Source organism: Onychostoma macrolepis, chromosome 23, assembly GCF_012432095.1.
Source record: "Onychostoma macrolepis isolate SWU-2019 chromosome 23, ASM1243209v1, whole genome shotgun sequence".
NCBI classification, from domain to species: domain Eukaryota; kingdom Metazoa; phylum Chordata; class Actinopteri; order Cypriniformes; family Cyprinidae; genus Onychostoma; species Onychostoma macrolepis.
In genome coordinates, this window is record NC_081177.1 from 11,185,279 (window position 1) to 11,204,026 (window position 18,748).

The 18,748-nt window shown below is 35.7% G+C and overlaps 3 protein-coding genes and 2 non-coding genes across 6 annotated transcripts; 1 reads left to right on the forward strand and 4 right to left on the reverse strand.

Moving 5' to 3' along the window:
• Window positions 1-764: 764 nt before the first annotated feature.
• rps12 (ribosomal protein S12) lies at window positions 765-4,153 on the reverse strand. Its single transcript, XM_058762250.1, has 6 exons — window positions 4,050-4,153; window positions 3,876-3,921; window positions 2,586-2,702; window positions 2,289-2,391; window positions 1,264-1,365; window positions 765-858 (listed from the first exon to the last, which is right to left on the reverse strand). Exons 2-6 carry the CDS (start codon window positions 3,887-3,889, stop codon window positions 796-798), a joined length of 399 nt encoding a protein of 132 aa, XP_058618233.1. The 5' UTR covers window positions 3,890-3,921; window positions 4,050-4,153; the 3' UTR covers window positions 765-795.
• On the reverse strand, window positions 2,461-2,545 carry LOC131532728 (small nucleolar RNA SNORD100). Its single transcript, XR_009268959.1, has one exon. It is a non-coding gene; the product is annotated as a small nucleolar RNA SNORD100 (small nucleolar RNA).
• LOC131532722 (small nucleolar RNA SNORD101) lies at window positions 2,776-2,850 on the reverse strand. Its single transcript, XR_009268953.1, has one exon. It is a non-coding gene; the product is annotated as a small nucleolar RNA SNORD101 (small nucleolar RNA).
• Window positions 4,154-4,311: 158 nt separating the features above from the next.
• zgc:153284 (uncharacterized protein LOC751696 homolog) lies at window positions 4,312-6,490 on the forward strand. 2 transcript variants are annotated; one of them, XM_058762251.1, is made up of 4 exons: window positions 4,312-4,391; window positions 4,802-4,925; window positions 5,270-5,437; window positions 6,332-6,490. In XM_058762251.1, the coding sequence occupies exons 2-4, from the start codon at window positions 4,881-4,883 to the stop codon at window positions 6,392-6,394; spliced, it is 276 nt and encodes a 91-aa protein (XP_058618234.1). In that variant the 5' UTR covers window positions 4,312-4,391; window positions 4,802-4,880; the 3' UTR covers window positions 6,395-6,490. The 2 variants fall into 2 exon arrangements, with proteins under 2 accessions (XP_058618234.1, XP_058618235.1); XM_058762252.1 differs by lacking the exon at window positions 4,312-4,391 and adding an exon at window positions 4,425-4,570.
• Window positions 6,491-7,524: 1,034 nt separating this feature from the next.
• On the reverse strand, window positions 7,525-18,705 carry sh3bgrl2 (SH3 domain binding glutamate-rich protein like 2). Its single transcript, XM_058764511.1, has 4 exons — window positions 18,453-18,705; window positions 10,903-11,088; window positions 9,267-9,338; window positions 7,525-8,864 (listed from the first exon to the last, which is right to left on the reverse strand). The coding sequence occupies exons 1-4, from the start codon at window positions 18,495-18,497 to the stop codon at window positions 8,850-8,852; spliced, it is 318 nt and encodes a 105-aa protein (XP_058620494.1). The 5' UTR covers window positions 18,498-18,705; the 3' UTR covers window positions 7,525-8,849.
• Window positions 18,706-18,748: the final 43 nt, after the last annotated feature.

The window sequence follows — 18,748 nt, forward strand, 5'->3', positions numbered from 1 at the left end:
TGATCTTGCCTTAACTTTTTCTACACCAAATTTAAAAACAAAAATATACATTTTAGTCCTGGTTCGTTTAGCATTCACATTGGCATTTTAACACCAAACCAAAGATACAAGACCCAAGGATGAGGTCACACCGTCGTAACCTGATTGGCCATCTTTTGACATTTTGTGAGCTTGCAGAACATGCCAAAAGCGCTCATTGTGCGTGTACACATGTTGGTATTTTTACCAGCTCATAACTCAAGAGCTTATAAAATGTGCGGAATCAAAACTGTGCCAGGAATTCCTCCGTTACACACACACAGACGGGCTGTAAATAGACGACTGAACTATCAACATGGCTCTGAGAAAAGCCAGGTACGCTGGAGCATTTTGTGCTTTTTAAAGTCATGTCTTAGAACTGCATATCCTGTTTTTGGTGCAGCATTCATGCAATCGGTCGAACCACACTAGATCGTTCGCAGTTGTTTGGGGCGCACCAAGGTCTGGATAGCAGCGTTCACACTCATTTAAATGAACCTCAGTATCAGAACAACCACACCAGGATTCAATTAAACCAAACCTGAAAATATAACACGACCTAGCACTCCATAAAGCGCCAAATTAAGTATTTTAACTTGACTGAAGTACCTTAAAATGCTGGACAGGTGTTTGAACGTCACTCCGTATGAAATAGGTTTAAGAGACAAAACTGTCTTTTCTGAATTCAGTTCAGCACTTGCATGAATTGCTACAACTTCCATACAGTTTAAAAAACAACAAACAAGTAAATTTCCAAAAGATCTTTTATTTGGCGCCTTATTTCTTAGATTTGAAGTACTCCTCAATGACGTCCTTAGCCTGGGACTCTTTGCCGTAGTCCTGCAGATAGAGACATGAAAATATTAGATGCATGTTAAATCTTCAACATTTATTCAGTTTTAAAACTGACATGACTAATTACAAAATGGAACAAAATATACATCATCCCGTTATTTAGTAAATTTAGCTTGTAGCCCTTCTAGGGACCTCAAGAATCAAAACAGGACCAAGAGGCTCGTGTCCAGGCACTCAATCTAGCCAAGACTTCAAAATCAGACACGGGGCATGGAGAGCCAGCATCTGGACTCGCCTTGGCTCAAACAGCCAAATCTGAAGCCCTAATATTCTTTTAATAAACACTAGTTGTAAAATCTAAGGTATTTTACTGCATGTTTTCAATTAAAGGAAGGAAGTAAATTAAAATCAGACTCTTGAGTGCGAACAGGACTACAGTCAGACACCCACCTTAATGACTACACAGCTGCAGCCCACCACCTTGCGGGGTTTGCCCTCTCTGTCGATCTTGCACAGGCCAACCCACTCACCAAGCTTCTTATTGTCATCAACCTACAAGACGGCACAGAGACAGTAATAATTTTATTACTCTACACTTTTAAGCAGCAATTTGGGTGTTTTAGTTCAAATCAGGCTTCTGAGTCCCAAATAAAGAGTTCTTGGCAATATTCAAGAGAACACGCTTGCATTTTGGACTTTTATAATATTTAATGACTAATAAAAAAGTAGACCAACATTGTCTGAAACAAACATGAGTGTTGCCATCCATGAGAATAGTCTTTAACTAATTGCAACAGTTGTTAAGATGTTCTGGGTGGTCTGAATCAAGAGCCCACCACCAGGTCTCTAGATATGGCTTGGTTACCACTATCAGTGCCATTATCAACCAGGACAGGGTTTTTTTTTATTTTAAATCCTGCTCCTAGAGACCCAGAGCACTATATTACATATATCCCTTTTATCTAAACCACCCAATTCAGCTTGCAAATGGCTCTCCTAGTGAGATTTTCAGAATCAGGTGCATTAAATAAAAGAAAATACACAAAATATGCAGTGCCATGTGTCTCCAGGACTGAAAAACCACTCCAAGTCCAATTGCAGGTAATAGCTCAAAAATAGGATAAAATCACTTGTAATAAGGAATTTTAACGATATGGGCTACAGTTTAAATCCTATGGAAGCTTATATCTGCCTGGAAAAATAAAAGGTAACTGCAACCTCCCACGATTTTCTACTTTGGCAAATTGCAATCGACTTCATGTTCTGATTTTGAGTCTGAATTGTGAGAACCTTACGCATTTTTCTTTCTGTGGTGGAAATTAGCCCATAGAATTTAGACTATTCTCAGTTCCTCTTGCAATTGAGTTTGAGAGTCAAAATGGTAAGAACAACAATTCCTGCAGTTTCTCTATTTTATGGCTGAAATAAAGCTTCCATAAACCCTGACAAATGTTGTTCTCATAGCCTCTCCTCACCTTGATGAGGTTGATCTGATGCTCGGCACAGAGGGCCTCCACCAGCTTGACGTACATGGGCTCGTCACAGTTTGCTGCCAGGACGCAAAGATGAGCCTGGCGCCTGTCAAACAAAGACCGACCATGATGAGCCTTCAAATCTCCTCCAACAGGTTTGACCAATCACTTCAACAGTATCTCAGACAGAAATTGGGTAACAAATGGCAGTTATCCTCAGAGACTTCAGTAGAGGGAGCCAAATCATCATCATAGACATGCAGCAACATCTTCCAGTATATTAAAGTCGTCACTTCTTACTTGTCGAGGGCCTTGGCAGCCTCACGGATACCGCGGGCCAGACCGTCGTGGATGAGTGCGGTCTTCAGCACTTCAGGCAGAGCGGTGTTGACATCCATCACACCTCCGGCAGCGATGCTATTAGTTGTACAAAAGGATGTTATTGAGGTGTAAAGAGTCAGGTGTGCGCAAATGCATTTAACAACCTGCGGCTTTTCAGACTGGATGTCTCACTCATGATTAGAGTGAAGGGGTATCCGACTAAAGATTCAGAGTTCATCATAGCCGAGGTCACCATAAGAAAATCACCATCCAATATAAAACTTAAATGCTAAAAGGTGTCATACACTTACAGTGACAGGCATTAAAAGTTAGTGAAATATTTAAACCCTGTATGGCTTCATTTTGTGGCACACGAGTATAAAATGTACATGTATACAGACGTTCATAGATATAGAAGAATATCCAATATGTGACCCTGGACCACAAAACCAGTTTTAAGTCACTGGGGTATATTTGTAGCAAGCGCCAAAAATACATTGTATGGGTCAATTATCCAATTTTATGCCAAAAAAAAACATTAGGATATTAAGTAAAGATCATGTCCATTAAGATATTTTGTAAATTTCTTAACGTAAATCTCAACTTAATTTTTTATTAGTGATATGCATTGTTAAGAACTTCATGTGGACGACTTTAAAGGCGATTTTCTCAATATTTAGATTGCACCCTCAGATTCCAGATTTTCAAATAGTTGCATCTCGGCCAAATATTGTCCCGTCCTAACAAACCATACATCAATGGAAAGCTTATTTATTCAGCTTCCAGATGATGTATAAATCTCAATTTCGAAAAATTGACACTTAAGACTGGTTTTGTGGTCCAGGGTCACATATATTCTTTCTGGGACATTGAAAGCGAGTAGGAATCTATCAAGGCATCCCGTGAACAACTTGAATTAAGCCAAACCTGGCACAAAATTATCACATGGCTTCAAAATACGTTGAATAATTAAAGACGAATCGTGTGACCTACTATTAGAGAGTTTTGCGCCCCTTTTAAAGATTGACAGCTTTCAGTCACCGTTTACTTTCATTGTATAGAAATTAGAGCTCAGACATGCCGTTCTTATTACTCTACGAGGGGAAAAGTCATATGGTTCCTAACCATTAGGATGAATAAAACAAGTTTAATCAGCTAAATGAAGCCATTCAGTACACGTTCCTTATTAAACTTATATTGTGCAGCGACTGCACACTAACGTGTGGATGTACTAACGTTAACTCGCATAGTGAGAACACAATCACTCACCCTTCCTCGGCCATTGTAGATTAGCGATGGATGAGAGAATATAGTTCTGAAATAAAGGCATAATATAATCGATATATTAATATCCGTTCCTTAGAATACATCTTTGAGTAGTTTAAATGTAGGATGCTAGATATTTAAAACCGATTCTGTCAGAGATTATAGAAACTCGCCTACCTTCCCTCCGACTGCGAGTAAAGAGGACGTCATAGCGTCGACAACATTGTTTTAAGCGCAAAAGGCCCCGAAGGTGTCCATGTCGCTGCCTGCTTGGATAGCCACGCGGAACTCTTTTTTTTTGTGACCTTGGGTTACTTATTGTGTGTTATTGTTTTTATGATTTATTAGAAAACATATTGCTCAACAACATTTTAAGACTTCTGTTTTATATTTCTACCTAATCCACGACGTTGGCGCAAACATCTGAATCCACCACTAGGTGGTGCTGTCTACTCCGTACATTATTTTGTGCCTCAAGTCAGTCAGTAGCCTTTACTAGATAGCCATTGCCGCCAAAACGTATGTGGATAAATGAATTGAGTTGAATTATTATTGAATTGTAAAGGGATTGAATAACAAAATTTAAAATTATCTGAGAACAAATTATATTAGAGTTTTTTTTTTAAATCAGAATTTTATTAACCATATTTACTTTTAACCAGCTAACGTTAGTGTCAGTGAGATTATCATACATTTTGGTACGCACTTCAAGCAATGCGTTAATGTGTAGTCTCGGTATAAACTCCCCCCATGCAAGTTTAGGCATGCCACACTGATGTCTTGTGGTGTGTGTGTGTGTGTGTGTGTGTGTGTTTGTTTGTGTTTGTGTGAGAGAGAGCGTGTGCTTGTGGTAGGTGGGGCTGTCAGGTGAACTGTCAAAACTTGCTTTCCTGGTCCTTGAGTTTGCTGAGATTACTTTTGTTTTAAAGGTTCAAACAACTTACTGAAATACCAGTCTGCTTCTCCAGCCACTTTTACTCCTAACAAACCTCTTAGCAATTTCAGAAGATGTCCATCAAGGTGTATTACAGCAGTGTGAGTGGCTCTAGAGAGGTGTGTATCTGTATTTCTGACTTCTCAGTATATGTCTAGCAGCTGATACTTGCTTTTTGAAACTAGATTATAAACTGATATTTTTAAGAGTAACTATTTGTGTGTGTGTGTGTGTGTGTGTGTGTGTTTACATGCTAGACAGTCTTGTGTCAAATTAGATTAGTGAAGAGGTTTGTGTTTGCAGAAGGATTTAAAAAAATCCTAAATGGTGAAAAACATTGTTATTACAAGAAATCTGAAGTAAATAACTAGTTGTTCTTGTCGCATGTCTTAAAAAAGGACGAGAAATCAGAGTACATTGTGAGTCGTCAAAGGTTCTTTATTTTCCATGTTTGTTTCTTCAGGTGAAGCAACATCAGTCTGAGATTCTGAACTTCCTGGATGCCAAGAAGATCAAGTACTTTGCTGTGGACATCGCAGGAAGCGGAGACTTGAAGGAGGAGATGAGGAAGAAAGTGGGAAACCAATCAGCGATGCCCCCTCAGGTCTTTAATGGAGACAAATACTGTGGGGTAAATCTCATCTAGTAGCCTTGTTTTTTATATTGGTCTGTAGATCAAGAGAGAATAATTGCCTTTGTTTCACCTGCATCAAATCAACCTCAAGTCAGAAATGGTCAGTTGATGGTCACGCTGGCATTCAAATTAATGTTTTTATTAATTTAATCTGAAATATTTTGCATTACACACTAAACCATGTTAAATCTATCAAATGATGTGACTTTAAGTTCAGTATCCATGAGTTTTTCTGTTAATTATGAGTATTAAGTCATAATTCACATTGGAAGCATTTCTTGAGAATAAGCCTTTTGCAGTTATTAGGAAAAGGACATAACGTTCAGGCTATGATGTGTCATAAAGCATAAACAGAACATGGAAATCTTCAAAATGAACTAAATGTATTTGTTTGGGTTTTGCAACAAGCATGTTGAAACGCTGAGTCAATTACTGAGAGATCCAAAACAGGGCGTAAGTGTTTGTAGTGTATGTTAATGCTATTAATTTTGCTGTGCAAACAACACTTGAAACATAAGAGTTTGTATATAGGCACAGGAGACCTGTCAGGCTCGTTCAGTTTCTTCTAAACTCAAACACACCCTTTCAAACACTCCCATCGACTATAGATGTTTCCACTGCTTGGAATGCACCAGTGCTTTCTTGTGATAGTCTGCCACTCTGGGGAACATCTTGAGATTGTGTTGTGATGCTCAGAACAGTACGTGCTGTTTACAAATCTGCAAGAAATCACACAGCTCAGATTTCACACATGCAGTGTGTCTGGATGTACTTTACCAGTAATGCAGAGTAAACGCTTTTAAGGACATTAAAATCTTATTTTTCCTTTCTCATATTTCTTATATGTAAAGACTACATAAAGCTGGTTATCATCTGTGTTTGTGTTTTTAGGACTATCAGAAGTTTTCTGATGCAATGGAGGATGGGAAACCAGAGGCATTCTTCAAACTCTGAACTGGCACACTGTTCTAAATCCTTGTATATTTTAAGAATATATATGTTAAGAAGATACGCATTTTACACCATTAAATAAAAAGCATATAATTTCTACCAAGCCCATCTCTGCTACATTTTGTATCTACAAGTGTACAGTATCACCTTCCTTATTTGGCCACTAGGGTGCAGTAATGTCTCGAATACCTAAAATTGAATTACTATTGGTGCATTTAATCCACTTGATGCGTTTTTAAGCAGTGATTCCTCTTAAAAGTTCTAAACCCATGACAGTAGCTTAATAGCTTATTAATTATGGTTTCCAGGTAGTGTTATATTAGGCCTTCATTGCTCTGACTTATCTTTAAAAATCATAATAAAATTTAACTTCAAATTTAATTCAATAATTGTTAATGCAACAAATGCAAACAATAAACTGGCAGAGATTCAGATGAACAATTTTGATAGTCTGATAGATTTAAAATAAATTAAAACAATGTGACTAAGTTCATTATCCATGAGCTTTTCTCTTAATTATTTCAGTAGTAAGTCACAGAGACACTGATTGAACATCTATTTTATTTTGGAGGACACATTTTACCTGAACCTTACCTTTTTAATTAGCTTTGAAATTAACTTATATTATTGTTTATGCTTATTTATTTATACAAAAGTAGTTTGAAATCAAATAATAATTGGCAGACCTCTAGGGATCATGGACCACCTATTAAAGACTTTTGTCCTGTATGTCAAAATGTTTGTTATTTGAACACTGTATCTGTCCATTTTATTATTATTCAACTCATGTAACAAACATCTGTATCCATTTATAGAGGAACAACATTTTCTCACGCTCTTATGCTAGACAATGCTAAACTGCCACATGCAAAGGCATGCTGGGATATCTGGAGTGTTCCACTGACTGGACTTCTTAAAATGTTACTGTATGTTGTATGCACACATTATACTATATTTGGACAATTAATCCAGCACAGCATGCTTAAGTAAAATAAAATATATATATATATATATATATATATATATTTAAAATAAATTTTAATTGTAGGATGCCAGTTGGTTTTATATTGTTTTATATGCAATATTTGCCTAAATTGAGACTCTCTTGAGAAACACAAGAAATCATCATTAAAGCAGTCTTTGAATATGCTTTATTAAAAATTAGTTTTTTAAATTATTCATTTAGATTATGAAAGTAAACAACAGTAACTTAATACATACATCAGTACAGAAAGGAATGATTCAATTTTATAGAATGTGTATACATGTGTGTGTTTGTGTGAGACATATGCAAACATAACTGTGTCCTGAGAATGGTGTGTGTATGTGTGCGTAAACATACATGCTTATTCATGTGGAATCATTTAATGAATGGGAGGGAGGAGTGAAGCAAGAAGCGCTTATCACAATGAAGAGTAAATGAAAATGCAGAGAATGTAGGTTTAGCAGTGTTTCTGTTTTGTTTGGGAGGTTTTCATTGTGGCAGTAGATTGTTGAAGAAAATCTAGAGTAGACTGTGTCTAAACATTAAACATGTTCCACAAAACCTACTTTGTGAGTAAACCAACTATTCTCCCCAGCTTTGTATGATATAAGTCACTATATAAGTTACATAAATGGGTGAGCTGAAAGATGAGGCATCACAGTGTGCTACATGCTACATGCTAAGATACCCCTGAGAAGAAAAAACACACTTTAACACACAATTTAAGAGGAAAAGACTGAGATATGAGTTCTTTAGAATGTTTTCCAGCAGCAGGAACAAAAGGCTTTAGGAATGAGATGTGAAATTCCAATAATAAAGCATAAGGTGTTCAAACACTGATTCAGGAACCGTTTTACACACAGAAAAGCTTTGAAGAGCCATTATGTGTTGTGGAAACACTGAGCTCAGATCAGTGCTGTTCTGCTGAGATCTTAATTCAGGTCAGGATTCTATTTCCTGTTTTGGCTTTTGGTCTGAACTTCTTTTTACAAATAGATCAAAGCCTGCGGAAAGGACAACATTATACCAAATTCTTCTGCTGTTTCCCTACATTTCCTTTTGGCCGTCTGTCTGAGCTCCTTAAAGAACAACTTTCAAGAGACGTGTACATGCAACCTTGCATACTTATTATTCTCTTTGTGTAGATTAACAATAAAAGTCTTATGCAGACAAACATAAGTTCATTTTCTATCCCTGCATCACGTTATAAAAAGCAGAATAGGCTTTTCATGCAACACATGTACAATGTATGAAACATAACAGCAACACATATAAATAATTAATTGGGCCATAGAAAACATATGTATTCACCCCGTGTTTGAATAAGGAGTAGTTTGTTAGCTGGAGGGCAGCGTGTGTTTGGCAAAAGCATTGCTGGCAGTGAGGGCTTCAGACCAGGGGACGAACGTTACATCACAGGAAAAAGAGGCAAAACCACAGTGTTTCAGTCTAGGGGAATGTCAGTGACACAGTCTAGGATTCAGAGTCCTGCAGAGAACAGAATTTAATTCAGTTAGATGTTAATAATAATATCAAATTAAACCAGTGTAGAGCCAGTAACACAATATGACAAAAGGGCATAATCAATATTTTCATCTTGCTGTTCAGTACAACCATCTAAACATCCACTATAAAAATTGCATAATGTGTTTCATAGAATATATTCTGAATTCACTTTATTTTTCTTATTCTATTGGCAAATTGTGTTTTTAAGCATAAATCTAACAAAATTAATGGTTAATGCATAAAACAAAATAAATAGCCAAAAGGGGAGGGGAAAATAAAATATATTCAAGATATATTTTCTGAAAACAGGTTTTATTAATCTTCTATTATTTGTTTTAAAAATCTTTTTTCTTAATTAAAAGACAAGCCAGAGTGTGTTTGTACCTTTACAGGGGGCAAACGGAGGAATGAGAACACCGTGTTCGTCTCTTTAGACTGGAAGAAATCTTCATAATCCTGCAAAATGATACAAATGATAATGACTGAGGAGAGGTTTTTTTAGCAACTGTAACTGTTTTTGTGCTGTTTGTCTTTAAAATTGGATATAATATTGACATTTTATCTGTCATAAACATCAAACCAAACTAAATAAGAGAACCTGCTGATTCAGATTATACAAATTATGCCATTTAACATCCATTAACAATCTAAAATCAAATTACTTCAAATCAAATTGTTTATTAATGATATAACTTTATTCATAACAATTCTCCATATTAAACAAAAGCACCTCGGTCATACATTCTTTTAAAAATACACAAGGATAGATCAACTCTGTCTTGCCCTCCATTAGTGTGAAACAGTTCATCGCTGTGACATGCGAAGGAAGCGGATCCACTGTTCTGATTGGCTAAGAGAGTTGTTGGAGGAGGTGTCTAAAAGTAATCAGGATTATTGTGAGATTACATCATTTGGGCACTCAGCAAAATCCAAACGCTTCCATGAGTCAGTCACAAAATATACAAACCTTACCATAACTCAAGTGTTAAGTGATGAATCATTTCTAAATTAAGATTCAAACTCATAAATATCTTTCTGATTGTTTAGCCATTTATGGCAAGAGTCACAGTGGAAAATTACACTACAACTCTAATTGATAAATAGAGAGTGTGAAGGTGTGAATGTAAGTATTAGGGTGTGCTTTGCCTGCAAAATATCTTTTTTGAAACTTTAAAATTTGTTTTTGAAAGAACAGAGGCATGAAAATGCCTTACCCTTTTCACAACCTTATATAGGGCATCTCATGCTTTAATGTGATTGGCTAGAGAAAACACGATAAGTACCACACTAGAATGTAATTGGCTGGAAAAGAGAACGGTGCCACACAACTTACACCATGGATCTTTGTTTACATGTATTGATTTTTAATAAACATCCTCTCAAACCAACCGAATGTGGACTCATTGGCCAGACAGAGAGCTTTTAACTTATCATTGATTTAAGCGTCTGAGATAAACAGAGTGTTACTTCAGCAGAATCCCTCAGACATCTTACAGAACCAATTAATACGCATCAATTGAGGTCTGTGGTACATTGATGAAGATATAACCAATGTGCGAGTATCTAACAATAAATTTGCTTCAATTCTAGATAGAAAAGTTTGAAGACAAACTTTAAGTTGGCTTAAAAAAGCCAAGTTTGTAAAACTTTCAAAAGCTTGAAGTTTGAAGGTTTTCAGTTTGAAGTGGTTTGAAATATGTAAAAAAGTTTTAAAGATTAAAGTTTGAATGTTTTAAAGGCAATACAGTCAGAAGAGCAGACACTAGGGTACCTGGGGTGGCTTCTAGGGTGGTTGCTAGGGTACTCAAGGTGGTTGCAAGGCTGTTTCTAGGTTACCTGGGGTAGTTGCTAGGGTTTCTATGCGGTTGCTAGGGTTCCTGGGTTGCTGCTAGGCGGTTGCTATGGTACCATTGAACAGGTTAAGTGAACTTGTTTTAATAGGAGAGGGTGCATCACCTGTCCAGTGTTTGACGTATCAAGCATATGAATTAGTTTCTAATGAAAAGCATTGATGACTCACGCCGCAGTAGTGGTCTCCACTGAAGATCTGTGGGGGGAGAGGATTGCCCTTTTCAGGTCGTTTCTCCTCAGGAATGTTCTGGTACATCCAGAGCCTCTGATCCTCCAGCATGGTGATGTCAACCTCCTCGAAGCTGATCCGGTTGGCCTCCAGAAAGCCCACAATGGCCTGCTGACGTTTCTTCACCTGAGGAATCACATAATTAAGTTCTTTGGTCAATGATCTGTGATAGAAATGATATTAAATGATCTGTGTTATCAAGCTTATTAAAGGCTACTCTCAAACCTAAGTATTAACATTTAGGAGTGTATGAGTAATTATTCATTAACTGAAAAGTGGTTGTGGTGTAATCTTAATGAAAAACTGCTGTTTGTGTCCCAAGAATACTGAACTTGTCACATTATTTGTCACATTCATCTCTTTTGTGTCATGCAAAATACATGTAAATAATTTAAAATTAAATAGTTTGCATTTGTTTTTTTCCAACTATATATTTTAAAAATATATATTTTATTGAGTATTTAATTGATATTTATAAAATATAAATACGATGTATTTGATTCTAAAATGCTTTGTGCATTTTTACAGAATTGCAAAATAGTAAATATAGTATTGATTGGAAATAATGTGGTGCAATGGTATTTACTAATTAAAAGTGTTATTAACAAATTTTGTAATCATCAACCTTGTAATTTTCAGCCTTGAAACATTTTGTGTTGGCATGAGTAAAAGTATAAAGTATTAATATGCAGTTAAACATTTCTGAAAACACACAGATGGAAAGCACTGGAAGATGGAAATTCCCATTAGTCAGATGTAGGAGGAGAGTATTGATTGACAAAAAGGGATTTATTTGAAACCAAATTTAAAACACACAGTTGGGACTTCAGACACACCTAAAAAAAAAAAAATCCCTAAAACTTTATAGAATATGACTATGCATTTAAAGCACGTCAAATTTAACGCAGAAAACAATGAGAGACTTTGTGTGTGTTTCGTTTGAGTGTCTATTTGTGTGGTCAAAAGGTTATTTAACATCTGTTCTTTGTCTGGCGTCCTTTGTTTCTGAATCCTTACCAATATTAACATTAAATAAACATTTTGTCCTTATCTTACACACGTCTGTCACCCTCTGCACTCAGCTCTCCGTTGTACTGTTTAAAAACTCAATAGTTCCATTCCAGTGCAATAACGCCAAGTATATTTTCCAAAGAATAAACATGTCTTTCTTTAAATTCCTCGCACTTGTAGTTAATGAATGGATTAAGAAGTGGCAAACAGAGATTAAAAGACTTCCAAAATGATTACATTACTTTTATAAACATCTTCCTCAAAATAACAACACAGTAGAGTTAACTGATGCTTCAGTTTTAACATTTAAAGAACTTTAAAACTGGAACACATTTTCACATTTTAGCTATAAAAGCAGGTCTGAACCATGTATCTGGAGCTAACAAAATATCTTAAAGGGTTAATTCTGTCTTAATTTACCATTGTTCCAAACCTTTCATTACATGAAAAAAAAAAAAAAATAATAATAATCACCTTTTGTGTTTCACAGAAGAATACAGATTTAACTAAAACTAAAACCCTAAAGTCATCACTTGAAATAAACAAACATGAACTTGAATAAAATAAAAACAAACTTAATAAAAAATGAATAAAAACTATACAGACATATTAAAAAAACTAATAAAAATGACAAAAAAGAAACAAAACAAATGAAAATAAAACAGAAAATATACAAATAAAATCTGATTTATTTATCTGGTTGTATAAATAGTACAGTATCAATGGTACTAAAATAATACTGGTGTGTAACTAATGACAGAATGTTCATTTATGGCTTAACTATCCCTTTAAGATAAAAAATGAAAATAAAAACGCGTGTGTAGAACCTTAAATCTTTAAACTATTAAGCCATATGTATACCTTTAGCTTTATGCATTTTCCCTCAGCAGGCTCCAGAACTAATACTTTAATCTGCACACCTAACTACGGTATAAGGTATATTCTCAGCTGTTTGAGAGGGCGTGACTCAAAAAACACACACACTTACACACCCTAGTTTGGCCATTCTGAAATGTATTGTCCAGAGAGGGAGGTTTTGGACATAACCACATTGTGGAGGAGTACAGATGGAGTACAAAAAGTCCCCTGCATCACCTCACCTCACCTCGCCTCGCCTATCTTTGTCTCTCTCTCCCTCTCTCTGCTGACTTTGCAGAGTGTGTTGCTGGGCGGCCACTGTATGCAGAGCTGTTTAGATGAATTCTGTCATTAAACACACACAAACACACACCTGTGCACTTAGAAAGCACAAGTGAACCAAGATTGATACTCAGTGATGCGTTGATGAGTGATTTACATATCACACACACACACACATATGCATATGTTTGACTGCAAGAAAGAGAGTGAGATTCTTTGTAAAGGTAGAGCAGCTCTCCATTAAACATTAAGCCCTGTCTGTGCTTTTTAAAAGCTCTATAAAACTCCTGGCCTGATAAACAGAGAGCAGGACAATAGCAGCTCTAGCCTTGTGTGGAACCAGCGCAGCCACACAATGCAGCAATTGTTTTATCCTCAAAACAAAACACTGAAGACATAGCCATTCTCTGTCTATGATTCATTTTAAGAACTCAACTTCTCTACGTCTGCAACAACCTGTTAGTTAAGATAATAAATAATCTGTTTACTGTAAATATTGTCTATCATTAAGTTACATCGTTAGATCAGTATGTGGAGACAAGTGACTGTCTTTCTTAGTGACTCATTTCTTAACTCAACCGAATTGTTCAATAACGCTGATTTGATCAGGAAGGAAAACCAATCACATGTCTTTGTGAGTGAGTTGTTGAATCATTTGTTCAACTGATTCATTCAAAAACGCAGATTCATTCATTCATTAAGGAATAAATTGTCACTACTGTGTGAGATGCACAGCGATTCTGTTGATGTTTTGTTTTCTTAAAAAAAAAAACGATACTTAAGTTACTTAGTATTAAATTCTGTTTCATTGAATTTTTGCATAAAAGCAATATTATAATTGTGCTGTTATTCCAAATATACCATGCTGCCCCCTGACTAATAAGGCATATTCAAATGCATATTCTGATATATTCGGATGTACGGCACTTTTATTTGACTGATGTTCCTTTTTCAAACACACACAAACACACAAACTGCATACAATTTAAATTACGTATGATTCATTTATTCCGAAAGCGAAAGTGTCCAATCAGTGTTATTTTAGTATTAGTATATGCCATTATAGTATTCATTAATGTTTTGAATTACCCTTTTTCCTTTTCATTTTAATTTAAGTTTTAGTAATTTTGTTATGTGCTTTTGTCATGTTTATTAGTTTATTTTAAAATATTTCTATTTAGCTTTAGTTTTATTTCAGTTTTAGTTTTAGTAATTTAGCACTTAAACCACTGATCTATAATAGAGAAGCTACACTGTAAAAAAAATATAAAATAAAATTAAAAAAAAGTTGAGCTAACTTAAAATTTTAAGGCAACCAGCTTCAGCAGATTTTTGAGTTTGCTCAACTTATTTTTGCAGGAGATTCTTATATTTTTGTTGTATAAACTTAAAACGACAAGTTTTAAGTCAAAAATCTGCTGAAGCTGGTTGCCTTAAAATTTTAAGTTGGCTCAACGTTTTTTTTTTTTTTTTTTACAGTGTAGTCATTATAGAGATCAGTGACCTAAACTAGTGGCTTCAACTTAAACTTATTTATTACCGTTATCAGAGGTGGACAGTAACGAAGTAAATTTACTTGAGTATTGTACTTAAGTAGACTTTTTGAGTATCTGTACTTTACTTGAGTATTATTTTTTCTGGAAACTTGCGACTTTAACTTCACTACATTTGAAAGACAAATATCGTACTTTTTACTCAACTGCATTTATATCAAGGTCCCCAAGTAGAAAGTCGTTATATTTAGCAGTTTTTACAGTGTGTGCATTTTCAGATTCACTGAACCCTTTTTTTCTGCGAAAATCCGGCCTGCGATCTGCCAGGACCTTCCTGTGTTGCCAAGTGTTACAGTATTTCTAAGCCTGCAGTTTTCCGTCTAGCTTAGAATGGACATTTGGCTGATTTTTTTACGCAAATCTGACAACCTCGGGATCTTCCCTGCTACGCTAATGTAAACGTTTTACTATAGTAACCATAACTATGGTATTTGCAGTAAAATCACAGTATCCACAAATTTACTATTATCTCACTATAGTAACCATATGCTATTTGTAGTAAAACTTCAGTAACCACAAATTTACCATAGTTTCATTATATTAACTATAGTTTGATTTTTGTAGTTAAACTATGGTAATACAAATGGTAGGCTAATACATCTGTCAAAAATCGCTGCCCTCACTTCACTATATATAAATCTGAACATTATTTTATTGTCAAAACACTGCACATAAATATATATATATATATATATATATATATATATAGTGAAGTGAGGGCAGCGATTTTTGACAGATGTATATATATATATATATATATATATTTTTTTTTTTTTTTTTTTTTTTTCAAACAAATGATCAAAAAGTAGGCCAAATGAAAACTTTGGAATCTAAACTGGGAATCAATAAGAATTTAAATCAATAAGCAGAATCAGAATCGGAATGGATAAAATTCAAACAATACCCAACCGTAGCCACATGTTGTGAAGTTCACTGATTTCTGAGCATTTTATGAACACTGATCAGTTGATGGCAAAATTCAAAAAGATGGTTCTTTGGCGCAACCTGCACACCCATGACCATACTGAGAGAGTATGATCCAGTTTTCTGAAGAGACTAAAGGTTTGTTTTCTTTTCAATGTTTGCTTTGTTTGCCTAAAATGAACCATATCATAGACTTTAATATCTCTTTGAAAAATAACTTTGTAACTTTTAAACAAGTATTAAAATGAGTTCAATGTAGTTGTAGGAGTGTTAAATAAATAAAAAATAAAGATGATTATCTTTATTCAGTTGTTCCATTTCTATAGGTTTGGTAACATAAAGCTCTTAATTCCTAAGATAACACAAGCTAAACAGTGTATTCAGTAGGTTGCATTAGTGGCATAAGGTACTGTAAGTATACAACAATGCGACAATAAAACAATGCATTTACTTTTTACTTTTGATACTTAAGTACTTTTAAAAACATGTACTTCCATACTTTTACTTGAGTAAAAATCTGTCTTTACAACTTTCACTTGTAGTGGAGTAGTATTTGAACAGTGGTATCTGTACTTTCACTCAAGTAAGGAAGTTGTGTACTTTGTCCGCCTCTGCCGTTAGTTGCCAAGGCAACATTACTAATGGTTAATTTTTTAAGTTAATTTTCATGTAATATTTATATTTTATTGTATTTCAGCTTTAACAAAAATAAATGTAATAGTTTTAGTTAACAATAAAAACACTAATATCTAACTACATGATAGTTTACAAAGGTATAACAGTATTTGGTTGGTCATGCGATCACGATCACCTGCTACATTTAAATTACATTTATTAGGCTACTGATACGACTTGGTTTTGAATGTACATCCTTTTGAACTTTTTCAGATTTTTTAACTACATAGAATTTTTGCATGTGTAAGACTTTCAATTAAAAGAGGAAGTGTGCTTTTAAAGAAAGACAAATCCCATGAGTGTGTGTCATCCTGTTTTGAATCAATGTGCTGAATGCACTCTTACCACTCAGACTTTCTTAACACACTTACTGAGCCTATATCACTGTCGAACTTGTCTCTCCATTAAGCTCAGCTGACTGAAAATCACTCAGTGAGAGCTCTCAGTCTCAGTCCTTCACATGCATGTGTTAAGTGCAATGGTTGGAGGTGGATGAGTGTAACGAGTGGAAAAGGTTAGTCAGGGTATGACCTTTATAATCCCCCGCTGACCAAAGCTTATGAGAGCTAATGTGAATCAGCATGTGTTTGTGTAGCTGCAAGTAAAAATTTTAACCCTCGCTCATTTGATCCAAAAATCTGCTGCCTTTTAGTACAGACTGGTTTCATCAGCCATCATTGCTTCACTTCCACTTGACACAACACAAGTTACATAACAAACACATATGTAAACTGAGTGAACACACACACACACACACACACACACAAAGTCTGTCCACCCATCACATGCCAGTTATTAACTGAAACATTTCATTTTCTTTTCTAATGATCATCTTAGAAGAATGTCAGCATAAAAGAGATGTTTGCCTATATATGAGAGCAGTGTGTGCTGAGACCACAGAGACTTAAAAATAGCTCTTTTTGGGTAAACAATCCGGGTCTTGTAAAAATAAGGAGATAGCGGAAATCGGTGCATAACTCATTTAGGCTATTACCTCATTCTGGTACTATTAGGTTACAGTGCCAAACTGTACTTGCCTCTCTGTTTGCTAACATCCAAAAACACATGCTTCATCTCCATATCAAAGCTGTCAAATACACAGTGAGTCATTGTACAAACATCATCTGATAACTATCAAACACCAAATGAATGACATTACAGGAAAATATGAATACAGTCGCTCCTCCCTTCTTCCATTCTCTGTTCAGAGACTGTGATCTCCTCATTTAAAGAACTAAAAATCAGTGTCACTGGACCAGCCTGCTAAAAGGCTGAAATATAATGCCAGCTCTGAATGAATCAGGACATTTCTTGTGCTTTCCCTGCAGGCTGTATAACAGAGCGATTAAAACCGAGCTGATCTGCACGCCAATGATTGTGGCATTGGAGTTGGCAGTGGGGTTAGCTTTTACTGTAAACATGCACTTTGTCCAACCTCTAAGCTTTATGGCTGTTTGCAGTGCACCGAGGCGGACAACAGCTTTGGATTATCTCAAACACAGCATAAACCGTAACTGAAAAGCATTTGATAGAAATCATTTCTGAATATATAGATCAGAACTGAGTTTGGCAGTGGTTATGTAACTAATACATTTTAGAGTCACAATAAATCATATCTATCCAGAATGTTCTGCAATGTGTGGCTTGAAAACAGCCCCAGTTTTACAGGTAGGTGTGCACTTGGCACTAAAATGTAATGTAAACGTACCACAGTTATACCCTGATACCATTGTAATAGGCCTACTTTGTGTTTTTTGGAAAATTATTCTTCGAGTTCCACGTAAATACCATGAACAATTGATTCGTGGTTTACTGCCACTTGATTCAATCTGTACCGTGGTATCGCTTGTAAGAGAGGGTGGGTTTTCCAGGATGGGCTAAGTTCATGAAGTGGCCTGGGCTTACTTGAAAATAAACGCCAAAAATGTATTCTTATTGACATATTCATATGTAGCTCGAGTGCACACATAAACCTTCCTGAGTGCAATAAATGTATCATGAAGCGAAGTTATTCATATAAATCTATGCAAGGCATTCTTACATCTGTTTAACATAATTATTATATAGAATAGATTATAAAATTACAGATCAAATAATAAAAATTAGCTGTCGTTTGTTGTCATTCCTGGTAGTCTCCAGTTTTACAACACGCAACTCTGAAATGCGCGGTGTAAACATGTTACTCACCGCGACAGACCCGGAGGAGGAGGCGATATACACTCTGATGACCATCGTAATCCTCACTTGCCCTCTCGCGGAAGAATGAAGGCTGGGAAATGTTGCGCTCTCCCTTTCTATATACTTCTTTGGACCTGCGGTGACGTCAACGTCACCCTTTGAAATTAAAGTGAGTGCGCGCGCCCGGTGTTCTATAATAAAGCCGCTCGCGCTCCATCAGTGCACTTCTCTCGGGAGCGCGAGAGACTCGCAGCGCTTATCCTCTGGCTCCAGCTCAAGACGTGAATCATGGGAAATGTAGTTTC

What these genes read in the sequence shown, in the direction of transcription:
- sh3bgrl2 (XM_058764511.1), bottom strand. Translation starts at nt 18,497, where the DNA reads ATGGTCATCAGAGTGTATATCGCCTCCTCCTCCGGGTCTGTCGCG. An exon ending in CCTCCTCCGGGTCTGTCGCG is followed by an intron (nt 11,089 to 18,452) that starts GTGAGTAACATG and finishes GTGATTCCTCAG; the next exon opens with GTGAAGAAACGTCAGCAGGC. An exon ending in GTGGAGACCACTACTGCGGC is followed by an intron (nt 9,339 to 10,902) that starts GTGAGTCATCAA and finishes ATCATTTTGCAG; the next exon opens with GATTATGAAGATTTCTTCCA.
- rps12 (XM_058762250.1), bottom strand. An exon ending in GCTGCCAAGGCCCTCGACAA is followed by an intron (nt 2,392 to 2,585) that starts GTAAGAAGTGAC and finishes TTTGTTTGACAG; the next exon opens with GCGCCAGGCTCATCTTTGCG. An exon ending in GCAGCTGTGTAGTCATTAAG is followed by an intron (nt 859 to 1,263) that starts GTGGGTGTCTGA and finishes CTCTATCTGCAG; the next exon opens with GACTACGGCAAAGAGTCCCA.
- zgc:153284 (XM_058762251.1), top strand. Translation starts at nt 4,881, where the DNA reads ATGTCCATCAAGGTGTATTACAGCAGTGTGAGTGGCTCTAGAGAG. An exon ending in GTGTGAGTGGCTCTAGAGAG is followed by an intron (nt 4,926 to 5,269) that starts GTGTGTATCTGT and finishes TTGTTTCTTCAG; the next exon opens with GTGAAGCAACATCAGTCTGA. An exon ending in ATGGAGACAAATACTGTGGG is followed by an intron (nt 5,438 to 6,331) that starts GTAAATCTCATC and finishes TTGTGTTTTTAG; the next exon opens with GACTATCAGAAGTTTTCTGA.